Consider the following 14,161-nt stretch of genomic DNA (forward strand, 5'->3'; position numbering starts at 1 on the left):
TTGATATCTTTAAAAATATGTACTTAAGAGGTCATTCGTTTCCTATTTATCTTAATCCTTTTTCTTTCCTCCTCATAAAATTACTCTGTAGTCTTTTAGTTTAGGTTTGGTTGGCAATGTTTACATTTTGTCCAAATTCTTAATGATTGTAACTTGTAATATGCATAAATACTTTCATCTTTATGGGACAGGATGGTGTGGAGGTTCTTTGGGCTGCAGTTTCCTCATCTATAAAATACAGTTAATAGTACTCACCTCATTGGATTTTTGGAAAAAGTAAATAGGTTAAGTTAGATAGTAAAGTATAGCACTCAGTGAGTATTTAGTAAATAGTAGTAGTTATTGTTACTATTTTAAGTGAACATTGTGTTAAACTAACTTCAAGAATATATTTAGCCCTGGCCTGTTTGGCTCAGCGGTTGAGTGTCGGCCTGTGGACCAGAGAGGTCCGGGTTCAGTTCCTGCTAGGGGCACGTACCACAAAAAAAAAAAAAAAAAAAAAAAAAAAAATATATTTATATGGGGCACTGCAAGGTTTTTACCAGTAAAAGCAGGACCAATTTGAAAATGTGGACTCTTACTGTGTTCCTAAATTCCACGTCTGAAGTGAAAATACTTTTATCTAGTACCGAGGAGAGTGTACAATGAGAAGCCAGGCTCTGGCGTGGGAGCATTGTAGATAAGCTGGTCTATCCCCCCTTGCCCTACAGTGACTGTTTAGCACATGGGCCAAATAGCTCTAGGAAAGGCCTTACAATTGCTATTTCTCTCTAGCCTGCAAGTGCCAAAGACCTCTCTTGAAAGTAAGCAGCAGGGATATGCTGTCCTTTGTCGTTTGTTGTGTGTTGCAGGTGTGAGCCTCAGCAGTGATTTCATTGCTGGCTTTTGTGGTGAGACAGAGGAAGATCACCTCCAGACAGTGTCTTTGCTTCAGGAAGTTCAGTACAACATGGGCTTCCTCTTTGCCTACAGTATGAGACAGGTGAGCTCTGGGATGGGTGAGGAACTGCTTCTATGCTGAGACTGATATCATTCCTGACCAGTTTGGGTTTGACTGTAGATAACTGGGAATAAAAGTAAGTGGCAGCAAGGTAGCCCTTGAGAAACCACAAGGATCTTACCATTCATTTCTTTATTTTATCTAATCAACCTGTCTGCTGGTTTACATAATTCAGCAATTGGAGATGAAAAATAATTACCTGTGCCAACATTTCTCTTTATTAGAATATTTGAAATTATGTTTAAGTTGTTTAGAATTTGAATGGGGAGGGAGGGACATTATTCTCTTTACAAGAAATCTAAAATAATTTCTCAACCTGCAGAACTTCTTTTTTGGCCTACAGATGTGATTTGTTTTACAGAGGCTCCTTGTCACCTTCCCAGCCATCCTCAGCTATTTTTAGTTTCAGTTTTTCTAGGCCAAGTGAACTCACTGATACCCACTTTGGAGTTTCTCCTATAACATAGATTCCCAGGTAAACAATGTAGAAGGAGGTGAGGAAGGAAATGGAGAGTAATGTATTTCTTGCAGAGGGGATAGTCCTGGTCTGCTGCCTTTTTCTTGGTGGTAGGGGTGAATTGCCTAATGATAAGTGTACAATATAGGTAAGTTGTTAATAAGACAGAATAGAGTAAACCCCGTAAGAGAATTCTGTTTTAGGATTCTCTACCTATTCTCCATTTTTCTCTGTGGAATTGGTAGTTCTCGCAAAGGCAAATTGATTTGCATGCCCACACTTTGGTGTATTGGTTTTTCTTTTATTTCATACTTTTGTATAGCTCAGTGATTCTCCAACTGTGTTACGATCTCATGTGTGTGTGTATAAACCTGTATGCATACTGTGGTGTTGGATGATGCAAAGGCTTTTCAATGATAAATTTTCTTTTTTTTATGACTCTTTAAAAAAATTTTTTTTTCTTTTTAATTTTATTGATATTTAGAGAGAGAGAAAGGGAAAGGGAGAGAGATAGAAACATCAATGAGAGAGAAAGGACATTGGTTGGCTGCCTCCTGCTTGCTCCCCACTGGGGATCAGGCCTACAACCTGGGCATGTGCCCTGACTGGGAATCGAACTGGCAACCTCTTGGTTCATGGGTTGATGCTCAACCACTGAGCCACACTGGCTGGGCTCTTTTCATTTTTTTAAAGAATAGTTTATTGATTTTTAGGAAGGGAGAGGGATAGTGAGAAACATCAATTAGCTGCCTCCTTCATGCTCCCTACTGGGGATCAAGCCCCCAAACTGGGCATGTGCCCTGACCTGGAATTGAACTGGCAACCCTCAGGTGCACGGGATGACACCCAACCAAGTGAGTCACACTGGCCAGCCAAGGATACATTTTCTTTCTTTCTTTTTTTCTTTTTTAACTAGGTAATATATGCTCATGGTATAAAATTCAAAAGGTCAAAATCATATGCAGTAAGAAGTTCTTCCTTCTTAAGACCCAGGTTGCCTGATTTTCAGTTTCTTTCCTGAAGGCAACTGCTCTTAGCAGTTTCTTTTACAACCTTCCAGAGATATTTCATGTATTTAAAACATATTTATAGATACTCTTTCTATTCTAAAGTTATTATACAGGTTCATTTGTTTAAAATCATTTTTTCCCCCTTTATTGATTTTAGAGAGAGAGGAAGTGAGAGGAAGAGAGAGATAGAAACATCGATAAGAGACAACATCATTTGGCTGCCTCCTGCATGCCCCTCACTGGGGATTGGGCCCACAACCTGGGCATGTACCCTGATTGGGAATCAAATCGGCGACCTCTTGGTGTATGGGTCAATGCTCAACCAGTGAGCCACATCAGCCGGACTGTACAAGTTCATTTGTACCTTGCTTATTTCTGTTGAGAGTATATTTTGGAGCCCTGGGTAGTGTGGCTCAGTTGCTTGGTTGTTGTCTTGTGCACTGAAATGTTGCCGGTTTGATTCCTGGTCAGGACATATGCCTGGATTGCAGGCTTGATCCCTGGTAGGTGGTGTGCAGAAGGCAGCCGATCGGTGTTTCTCATATCCATGTTTCTCTCTTTTTTCCTCCCTACAAATAAATTAAAAAGAAATCTTTAAAAACATAGTATATTTTGGAGAGCAGTCATATCAATATATATATATAAAGCTATCTCATTTTTCTAACAGCTGTGTAATATTCCATTGTGTAAATAAACCATAATTTGTTTTTCTAGTTACTTATTGATAAAACAGTTAGGCTGCTTTGCATCTTGTGACTTTATAAACTGTGTGGCTGAGTAACCTGGTACATGAGTTACTTAGTATATGTATAAATGTAACCTTTATCCTTAGGACATTGTATAAAGATTTTCAGTGCTAAACTTAAAATTTAGCCCTTGCAAAAACAGTGACTTCGCTGCATAGCTATCTTTATCTCTTTTTTTTTAATTAAAAAAAATTTTTTTTTCTTTATTGATTTTTAGAGAGAGAGAGAGGAAGGGAGAAGGGGAGAGAGAGAGAGAGAAACATTGATGAGAGAGAACATCGACTAGTCGCCCCCTGCACATGCCCCACTGGGGATCTGGCCCACAACCTGGGCATGTGCCCCAACTGGGAATCGAACCTGTGACCTCTTGGTGCATGGTTTGACGCTCAACCACTGAGCCACACCGGCTGGGCATCTTTATCTCTTAGAAGGCTCTTGGAACTAGAGAACACTCATGGTGTGGCTTGAGTTTTCTGTACATATGTCTGTAACTTGTAGATGGAATGAACGTGGTTCTCCATTATGCCTCAAGATGGATTCTCTAGGTCCTTGGTGACCTCCCTTTTTTTTTTTTTTTAATAGAAGACACGGGCATATCACAGGCTGAAGGATGATGTCCTGGAAGAGGTAAAATTAAGACGTTTGGAGGAACTTATCACTGTCTTCCGAGAAGAAGCAACGAAAGCCAACAAGATCTCTATGGGTTGTACCCAGCTGGTGCTGGTGGAGGGGGTGAGACCATATGTATCTACATATATTTTGTTTCTTTTTTGTAACATAGTATGTCTCCCTTTATTTAGATTTTCTTTGATTCCTTTTTATTAGTTTTGTAATTGTCAGTGTATAGATCCTGTACATGTTTAAAAAATTTTTTTTTCTTTATTGATTTTAGAAAGAGAGGAAGAGAAAGGGAGAGTGAGAGATAGAAACATTGATGAGAGAGAACATCAATTGGCCACCTTCTGCATGCCCCCCACTGGGGATCGGGCCCACATCCTGGGCATGTGTCCTGACTGGGAATCGAACTGGTAGCCTCTTGGTGCATGGGTCGACGCTCAACCACCGAGCCACACTGGCCAGGCAGATCCTGTATATTTTGTTAGATTTACACCTAAGTATGTTTGTTTATTAATTTTTAGCTATTGTAATTGCTGTTTTTAATTTCAGGTGTTTGTGCATTCGTTGCTATCATGTAGAAATAATTGAGTTTTGTATGTTTATCTTATATCCTGAGACCTTGTTGAATTCACTTAATAGATCTAGGAGCTTTTTGGGTAGTTTTCTTGGGATTTTCTGTATAGTCATGTCATTGTGTTCTTTTTTTCCTTCCTGATGCTCCAGAGATCCTACTTTTATTGTTTCTTTTCTGTTTAGAGAACTTCCTTTACATACTCTGGCAGCAGATTTTCTTTGTTTTCATTTATCTTAGAATGTCTTGATTTCCTCGTTCATTTCTGAGGGATATTTTTGTACCTAGTGAAAGCATTAAGGAAAAGTATGTCTGCTCCATCTTTCTGGAAGCAGTATCATATGTATATTTTTAGAATCAATTTTATTGTCTGTCTTTAATTCTTTCTTAGAAATGTACTGTATTTCAGGAAGTTTGTGGTTTCTGTAGGCTTCTGTGGTTAAGCCTGGGGACCTTACCATCATTTAGGGAGAGCACTAAACAGATGGCATAAGGGGTGAGTTTGGGAACCTGACCATTTGTGAAGCTGGCATGCTATAGCCAGTGAAAAGGAGGGGAAAGAGAGACAGGGCCCTTTCTGTGAGTTTTCTATGTTCTGGTTTGGGGAAGGAGACTCCTGCTCCATGTCTTAGGATATGGCAGCATCAAAGCCACCAATTGCCTGGTGTTTGTGTTTGTTAGGATTCTCTAGTAGTAACAGTGAAAAATTTGTTCAAGTCATTCAGACTAAGCCAAAAAGATTTTTTTTTTTTTTTTGTACAAAACTTTAGGAATGTTTTATGAAGCTCAAGCGCAGGAATAATGTCAGGTGTCTGGAAGGCACTCTGCCCATTCTGGATATCTAATAACAGGTCTTAACAATTGTCAGTACAATGTTAATCATAGTGGCCCTGGCCGGTTTGGCTCAGTGGCTGGAGCATCAATTGGCTTGTGGACCACAGAGTCCTGGTTTTGGTTCCCACTAGGGGCACATACAAAAAAAAAAAAAAATGTTAATCATAGCTAATCTTATTTCATCTCTGCTGCCCCCAGTGAGTTGTTTTGAAGCAGGTTCGATGATTTGAATAAACCAACCATAAAATAACTTTTATGAGACAGCAAGGAAATGGGAACACTGACAAAGAAACTATTGTCAATTATTTCAATACGATAATAGCATTATTTATTTTTTTAAAAAGTGTTCTTATCTTTTAGAAACATATACTAAAGTATTTACTGACAAAATAATATGCTGTCTCGTACTTGCTTCTGGGCATATTTAGTTGTATTTGATTGGATATTAGACAATGCAAGTTTATTTTTCAGTGTCTGGATTTTGTGTTTGTCTTTGTTCTGATAGGCAGTGATGTTACTTACAGGTCAGATTGATCCTTTCAAAGCTTGTTTTTAAGTTTTGTTAGAAAAGCTTTTTTGGCCCTGGCTGGTTTGGCTCAGTGGTTAGAGTGTTGGCCTGCGGTCCGGAGAGACCCAGGTTCGGTTCCCACTAAGGGTGCGTACCTCGGTTGCAGTTTGTCCCTGGCCCTGGTTGGTCGTGCAGGTGGCAGCCACTTGATGTGTCCCTTTCTCATCAATGTTTCTCTCTCTCTCTCTCCCTCCCACTCTATCTGAACAAAAAATGGAAAAATGTCCTCAAGTGAGGATGAAAAAAGAAAAGCTTTTTTGTTATAGGGATAGTTTAGCCTCATTACTAATTAATGGCTCTTCTGGAGACAGTACTGAATGTCCCAAGGAATCAATGAAGACTGTTTAGTGGTAGAGCAAATGATTCCTAGCGCCGTGTGAGCTCTGTGAGCTGATCAGCTGACAGTTCCCAGTTACTTTCTATGCCTGACTTCATGGAGTTTCCCTCTACAGGAAAGCATGTAGTAGTATCCAGCAGAGACTCAAGGGATCCTTTTGCACATTTCTATAGCTCTTTTTCTGCTTGTCTCCCTCCTGTCTAGAACTTGTCCTACTATTTCTAGTTATGCAGGTTCCCTGTACTCTGATCCCTCATTACAGAGAGAATCATCATGCTCTGCCTTGAGATCTCCCTCTCTTCTTTGCATACTCTGTCTGGCATGTACCTTCTGGCAAAATGCAGGGGTGATTGGAGGGCACATTCATTTTTTTTCTCTTGGGGATCCCAGTCTTGTCCAAAATCTGAAAATAGTTATTTCATATCCTTTGTCAAGTTTACTGGTTATTTAAGGTTGGAGGATAAATTTGGTTCTTGTCACTTCCCCATGGCTGTATATTCTGGATATTAATTCCATCATTCTGGTTTTATTATTCTCCTAGCCTTGTCTTTTGCATGTGTGATGGCGACTCTGGCTTCAAGTCTGCCTATTCATTATGGGCAAGTAACCCAGGCAAAACAACCCCAGAATATTTCTCAGTGATGACTATTGAAACTGGGCACAGTGAAAATTGGTTTGCCAAGCCCATCACCCATACGTCCTTGGTTTCAGTCCTGTTGGAGGTCCATTCCTGCTGAAGGGAATTCTGTAGTCAAAGACTAATTGACTGAGTCATTCACTAATGTAGAATCTACAAAACTTGATTGAATTTTTATTGTGTGCCATGTATTGCCCTTGTTGATGGAGCAGTGGTAAACACAGACTTCTTCAGAGATTCCTTGGTTAAGGAATGCTGTGTGAGTAAGGCCCTTGGGGATCTGAGGCAGACAAGGCATGATTTCTGCCTTCCAAGAACTGATACTGACAGGTTCATACAGTCTTCTCTGTTCTTTCTGCAGCTCAGTAAACGCTCTGCCACTGACCTGTGTGGCCGGAATGATGGAAACCTTAAGGTGATATTTCCTGATGTAGAGATGGAGGATGTCACTAACTCTGGGCTCAGGGTCAGAGCTCAGCCTGGGGACTATGTGCTGGTGAAGGTAAGGTGTCCTTTTGGGCTTTGGCTTGCACTGTGAAATAGGGTGTTGGATTGGATAATTTGGGGGAATGAATTTTTTTCCTGGGGAAATTCTTCAGTAAAATAAAAATCTCTTCTCAACCTGAAAAATGGAAGCGTACCTTGAATTAAATTTTAGACTGTTTCTAACTAATGCTTTCTTGTTTTTCTTCTCTCTTTCCCTGGAAATGTTCTTTCTGGGCTTTTGGTGAGGTGGAAGTACTTAGTTGCATATAATTTCCTGTTGCAGAGAGGCCAGGGAGCATAAATGATTTTTAGTGAGTTGATAGTTCTCTGAAGCACCAGGAATTTAAGTAGCTTACTCAGAGTCACACAGCCAGCAAGTGGTAAAGTAGGGATTTGGACTGAGTCCACATTTTAAACCATTATATTATTCAGTCTTTCTTAAAAAAAAATAATTTTTCCCCCTTTATTGATTTTAGAGAGAGAAGAAGTGAGAGAGGAAGAGAGAAACATTGATGAGAGAGAACATCGATTGGCCACCTCCTGCAAGGCCCCCACTGGGGATCGGGCCCACAATCTGGGCATGTGCCCTGATCGGGAATCAAACTGGTGAACTCTTGGTGCGTGGGTTGACGCTCAACCACTGAGCCACACCAGCCAGACTATTTAGTCTTCTGATAGTTCTGTCAGGGGTCATCATCCTCTTCGCGGTCCCTGATGCTTCAGGCATCCCTAACTTATATGCGTTTCAGTTTTCTGGGTCCCTTTCCTGGACTAGCAGATCTAGCTGAATGGCTGTGTGATTTTCCCTTTCTTCTTTTCCTCCTTTCACTGGGATAGTTCTCCTTTCTTCTCTCCTTCCTTTATTTTCTCCTTTCTTCCTTTTCTTCTTACACTATCACAGGTATGCTATTGCCATCTTCCTTTCCTTCTGGTCCTCATGTTCACTTTGCCCCAGAACCATAGACTGGCAGGACACATACTGATGAGGTAGGCAGGAGCAAAGCTGTTTCTCCAACACTGAGCTCTGGAGCATCTGCAGAGAGAGAGGTGGAGAGAGGTATTTCTTTTTCTGCTTATGTTGATCAGTATTTTGTTCTCTTACCTATTTTTATTTATTTATATTAAAATTTTTTTATTCTTTATTGATTTTAGAGAGAGAGGGAGAGAGATAGAGACATTAATGAGAGAGAACATCGATTGGCTGCCTCCTGCATGCCCTCACTGGGGATTGGGCCCACAACTTGGGCATATGCCCTGACCAGGAATCAAACTGGTGACCTCTTGGTACATGGGTTGATGCTCAACCACTGATCCACACTGGCTGGGCCTCTTACCTATTTCTTAGTGCCTTACTCTCTACTCTGTTTTCTGTACTTGCTCTTACTGTCACCTTCATCTTGAATCATGGGAGCCATGGTCCATGGCTAGCAGCTGAGGGAGGTTCACTCCCTTGGCACATAACTTTTTTGGATTGGCCTGAAAATTTTTACCAACACTTAGAACTTTTTTGTTCTGTCCATCTGACGAAAACTTGCAACATAATCAATTAGCTGGTTGGTGACTTTATGAATCCATTCCCTTCTGTCCTTGTCCTGACTGGGGATTGTCTTACTTAAACATTACCTAGGAATTTTCTAAGTAGAGTAATTCCTACTAGGCAGCAATGTTATTGCTCTAGAAACAATTCCTCATAGGCTTCTCCACTTGTTCTTTTTTTGAAATAGTGTCTTATTTTCTTATTTCTTTCTCTTCTGAATGTTTGTTTCTTTGATTTTTAGTTGCCTTCTCATACATCCTCCGACTTTCTTTACACTGTAGCTAAGGGTTACTTGAAAAAAAGAATAAGGTTGGTGGGTTGGGTTGCAGTGTTATGTTAGTATGATATTTTTTGTAAAATGGAAAAATTCCATTTGTTAAGAAATTTATGCTGTATTACATAGTATTCTCTTTTACTCCCTCATAAATTTCACTTCTTTTGTCTCTTTTTTTCCTTCTATTGTGCTTATTTGGCTAAAGCCCAACCCTGGTAAAAGTGGTGATCTGCTTCCTCTGCATCTGCACCCTATCAGCTGAACATTGCTGGGGAAAAGCACATAGTTAATCTGTATTATGTAAATTAGGTCAGATGATGGAGAGTGAAAACTCAAAATATAGTGGCTTAAATAAGGTAAGAGTTCTCTTTCTCATAAAAATCTAGATATGGGAGGTCCAGGACTTGATTGTGGTGGAGAGAGGTGGGGTGGAGTGAGAGAGAGAGAAACAGAAACATCGATTGGCACATGCTCTGGGGCTGGGGATCGAACCCGCAACCTAGGCATGTGCCTTTTCTTTTTTCCATTTTTTTTATACCTCACCCGAGGATATTTTTTCATTTATCATTAGATAGAGTGGGAGGGAGGGCGAGAGAGAGAGACAGAGAGAAACATTGATGTGATAGCGACACATTGACTGGTTGCCTCCCACAGGACCTGACAAGGGCTGGGGACAAACCACAGCCAAGGTATGTGCCCTTGACTAGTATCAAACCCGTGACTCATTGGTCTGCGGGCTGACGCTCTACCACTGAGCCAAACCAGTCAGGGCTAGGCATGTGCCTTGACCAGGAATTGAACCCAAAAACTTTCAGTGTATGTGACGATGTTCCAACCAATCGAGCCACACTAGCCAGGGTCCTGTTTTTGTTTCCTGTGTGTGTAGTCTTCATTCTCAAGGTTGCCGCAGGATCAGAGATAGCTGATCCTGCCCATATTCTAGGTAGCAGGAAGGAGGAAGAAGAAAGGGAAAAGGCATGCCCTCTTTCCTTCAGGACGCTGCAGAAATTCTACACACTATTTCTGCCATAGTAACATACCACACCAGGCTTCAGAGAATCTGAGAAATGTAGTCTTCATTCTGAATGACGATGTGTCCAGTTAAAAATTGTGAGTTTTGCCCTGGCCGGTTTGGCTCAGTGGTTAGAGCGTCTGCCTGTGGTCCAGAGAGACCCGGGTTTGGTTCCCGCTAAGGGCACGTACCTCGGTTGCAGTTTGTCCCCGGCCCCGGTTGGGTCGTGCGGGAGGCAGCCACTCGATGTATCCCTTTCATGTCGATGTTTCTCTCTCTCTCCTTTCCACTCTATCTGAACAAAAAATGTCCTTGGGAGAGGATTAAAAAAAAAAATTGGGAGTTTTGTTCCTGAGGAAGAAGAAGAGAAATTTTGGGGGATAGTCTCTTCAACGTAAATTGACTGCACTCAGTTGAAATTCATGACCACAAAACTCAAATGAGCACTGAGCATGGCCCTGAAATCTTGATCCTATGATATTTCCCTAGTAAATTGACTTTCTCTTCTTAAATCTTCATCTACTTATCCAAACCATGGTCTCAAATGATGTCTGCCTTATATTTCATAGGGAAAATAGATACAGTCAGATGAAACCTCATTGTCTCAGCATCATTTCTACCAGCTCACTCAAACCTCTCCACGTACACATGCCATCTGCTTGCCTGGCACTCTGTAGGAAGCATCTGCATCTTCCGTCAGTGCTGCTCCTTGTGCCTTCTCTTCCATCCCTTCTCATCTCAAGAGATTTGCGCTTACCTCCTTTCTCTCTCTCATTGTAAACTTAATGTGGCCAAAACAGAATGAATTCTTCCTACTTTCTTGCAGTTTTCGTCTTTTCAAGACTTCCCCGTCTCAGTAAATGGCACCATTCAATTACTCAACTCAAAACTCTAGGAATCATCCTAGACACTTGCTTTCTTGTACTCCCATCCACAGTCCATCTGTTTCAGTTCTTCTTCTGGAATATATCTTGAACCTGACCATTTCTTTTTTTCTCCAAGCCACCATCATTTCTTGGCTGGGAGACTGTAGTATCCTCTTCACTGGTTTTCTGCTTCTGTATTTTAAAACTGAATTATCTTATTGAAGTATATCATAAATGTAGAAAATTGCCACATTATAAGTGTACTGCTTGATGAATTATCATAAAGTGAACCTACCCATGTAACTAACACCCAAATCAAGAAATAGAATATTTTCAGAATCCCGATAACTGTCCCTTATTTTTCTACCAGTTGCTCTGCATCCTGATGTCTAATACCATTGTTTAGTTTTGCCTGTTTTTTATTGTTATACAATTAAAGAAAAAAAATTTTTTGTTAATCCTCACCCGAGGATATATTTCCATTAATTGTTTAGATAGAGTGGAAGGGAGGGAGGGGGAGAGAGAGAGAGAAACATCAACATGAGAGAGAGAGACGTTGATTGGTTTCCTCCTGCATGACTCTGACTGGTGCTGAGGATCAAACCTGCAGCCCAGATATGTACCCTTGACTGGGAATCGAACCTGGACGCTTCAAGCTGAGCCAGGATTATTGTTATACAATTGAATCATACATTATATATTTTTGATGTCTGTCTTCTTTCCTCAAACTTATGTTGTACAGTTCGTCTATGATTACACTCTCTATTCATTTTGTGTGAATATACCACAATTTATTTATGCATTGTACTGTCGTTGGCCTTTTTGGTTGTTTTCAATTTGGAGTTATTATGAGTAGAATTGATATGATTGTTCCTATACATGTGTTTTAGTGCCCATACATATTCATTTCTATTGGGTATATGGCTTAGATTTGCTGGGTCATAGGATTTGTATGATAGAAATAGCCAAGGGAGGGAGGTGGGTAGGACAGGAAGAGCCTAACCAAAGAACTTATATGCATATGTGCATAGCCCGTGGACACAGATAGTAGTGTGGGGAAAGCCTGGGGTGGGGCCGAGGCCGGGTGGAGGGGGAAAATGGGGGACATATGTTATAGTCAACAATTAAAAAAAAGAAAACTAGCTGAAGTGATTGTACCATTTTTATCCTCACCCAAGGACATTTTTTTTGCATTTATCTTCAGATAGAGCCGGAGGGAGAGAGGGAGGAAGAGAGAGAAACATTGATGTGAGAGAGACATATTGAGTGGCTGCCACCCACACGACCCCAACCGAGGTATATGCCCTTACTGGGAACTGAACCCAGGACACTCTGGTCCGTGGGCTGACGCTCTAACCGCTGAGCCAAACTAGCCAGGGCAGATTGTACCATTTTATACTCCCACCAGCAGTGCATGAAAATTTCAGAGGTTTCCTATTTCCTACTTTCATTCTTGTCCTCTTCTAATCTGTCTGCCCCACACTAGGTAATATGACCTTTCTAGACTGGATTACTTACTCCTCTGCTTAAGCCCTCCAGTGGCTTCTCATTGGAGCCAACATGAAATGCAAGGTGTCTAAGGCCTTATTTGATCTGTCCCAGTTACCTTTGCAACCTCTCATTTCCTCCACTCTTCCTATTCCCTCTCTTCCTGACTTGGTAGCTTCCTTTTTGTCCCTCAAAACTAGTTTGGTATCAGTGCTGTGTTGCATGGGAAGCTCTTGATCTTTGTCTGGCTGCATTATTTAAAACTGGCCGGTGTGGCTCACTGGTTGAGCATTGACCCATGCACCAACAGGTCACTGGTTTGATTCCCGGTCAGGCCACATGCCCAGGTTGTGGGCCCGATCCCTAGTGGGGGTGTGCAGGAGGCGGCCAGTCGATGTTCTCTCTCATCGATGTTTCCATCTCTCTCCCCCTCTCACTTCCTCTCTCCCTAAAATCAATAAAGGAAAAAAAAACCTTCAGATTCTTTCTCAAATGTCACCTCGTTGAGAGGCCTTCTCTGCCCACTGGAGTGCTAGGGCAGCTTCCATCCGCCTTGCTCTGGTCATTGTTGACCGCATTAGCCCATTTTATCTCCATAGCTCTTTTCAGTGCTTGAATCATCTTTGTTTATTTATTTACATATTATTGTCTATTTTTTCCTGAAAGCTCTTCTGAGGTCAGGGAAAATATCTCTTTTGTTCATCTTATTGTCTCCAGCACCTGGGACGATTCCTAGAACATAAAAGTACTTTATAAATATTTACTAATGGACCGACTTGTTCTCATGGTAAGAAATGAGACCACTGGTACTGCTTTTAGCTCTTAATCAGAGAGGAAAGAGAGCCTTTCTCACCAAATTTTGGTCCTAAATATCCTAAGGAAGGATTTGACTAGTCCAGCCTGGATTACAGTTTACCTCTGGAGTTAGGAGGGCAGGGTCTGTGATGGGCAGCTCACACCTGAACCTATGGTTAGTGCTGGGGAGAAGCCATCTTCCAAAGGAAAGGAAGAAGTAGCTGTTTGGGACTGACTTATTTTGGACCTTTTAAATTATAGGCATTGCCATTGTATCAGATTATCTTCCTCCCAGGATTGGTGGCATACAGGGACCATGCAGTTTCTGCTGGCCTGTCATCTCCATCCCTTTTGGTGGCCTCTCCTCAGGAGGTTCCACATTATATCCCTGTGGTACAGTCTTGATTACCTTGCCTTCTCCTGACTGGTTTTCTTTCAGATTACCTCCACCAGCTCTCAGACTCTTAGAGGACATGTTCTCTGCAGGACCACTCTGAAGGACTCCGCAGCATATTGCTCACCTGAGTGATGGCTTCAGAGTTGATGTGGGCGGTCCTTCCAACATAAGGGAGATATGACTGGTTGCTAATGAAAGAGGTAATGAAGCTTTGAAGACAAGCTGCAAGTGGTGAAGCAACTTAATGTCAAATGGAAAATGCATCTCTTTTCTACTACATGAACAGTCTTTGTAATCATTAAATTTACCTAAACTAAAGTGGTCCCTCTGTCTCTCTACCTTTATATCATTTCTGCTTTGGTTAGTGCTTCTGGGATTTTCTCTAGAGTGTCTGTGTTAAGTGTTTCCCAACCCAATTTCTGTTGTGGACACTGCTAACCCCTCTGGTTTTCTCCCCTGAACCCTAGGAGTTAGAGACTGAAGGGGAGGGTAAGGTAGAGAGAACCATTGGATTGGGAAAAACTGCTA

At 41.3% G+C, this 14,161-nt stretch overlaps 1 protein-coding gene across 2 annotated transcripts in view; it reads left to right on the plus strand.

The window, feature by feature from the left end:
* Positions 1-13,953, plus strand: part of CDK5RAP1 (CDK5 regulatory subunit associated protein 1) — a 33,879-nt gene extending 19,926 nt beyond the window's left edge. Inside the window, exons 11-14 of one of the 2 annotated variants that reach the window (XM_036245458.1) lie at positions 852-982; positions 3,796-3,945; positions 7,140-7,280; positions 13,676-13,953. In XM_036245458.1, the coding sequence (XP_036101351.1) occupies positions 852-982; positions 3,796-3,945; positions 7,140-7,280; positions 13,676-13,765 (512 nt within the window). In that variant the 3' untranslated portion in view covers positions 13,766-13,953. Of the gene's footprint in view, positions 1-851; positions 983-3,795; positions 3,946-7,139; positions 7,281-9,280; positions 9,424-13,675 lie in introns of those variants that run through there. The other variant, XM_036245459.1, reaches the window with a different exon arrangement.
* The last annotated feature ends 208 nt before the right edge of the window (positions 13,954-14,161 follow it).

The sequence above is a fragment of the Molossus molossus genome, unplaced genomic scaffold (assembly GCF_014108415.1).
Source record: "Molossus molossus isolate mMolMol1 unplaced genomic scaffold, mMolMol1.p scaffold_m16_p_6, whole genome shotgun sequence".
Lineage (NCBI taxonomy): Eukaryota > Metazoa > Chordata > Mammalia > Chiroptera > Molossidae > Molossus > Molossus molossus.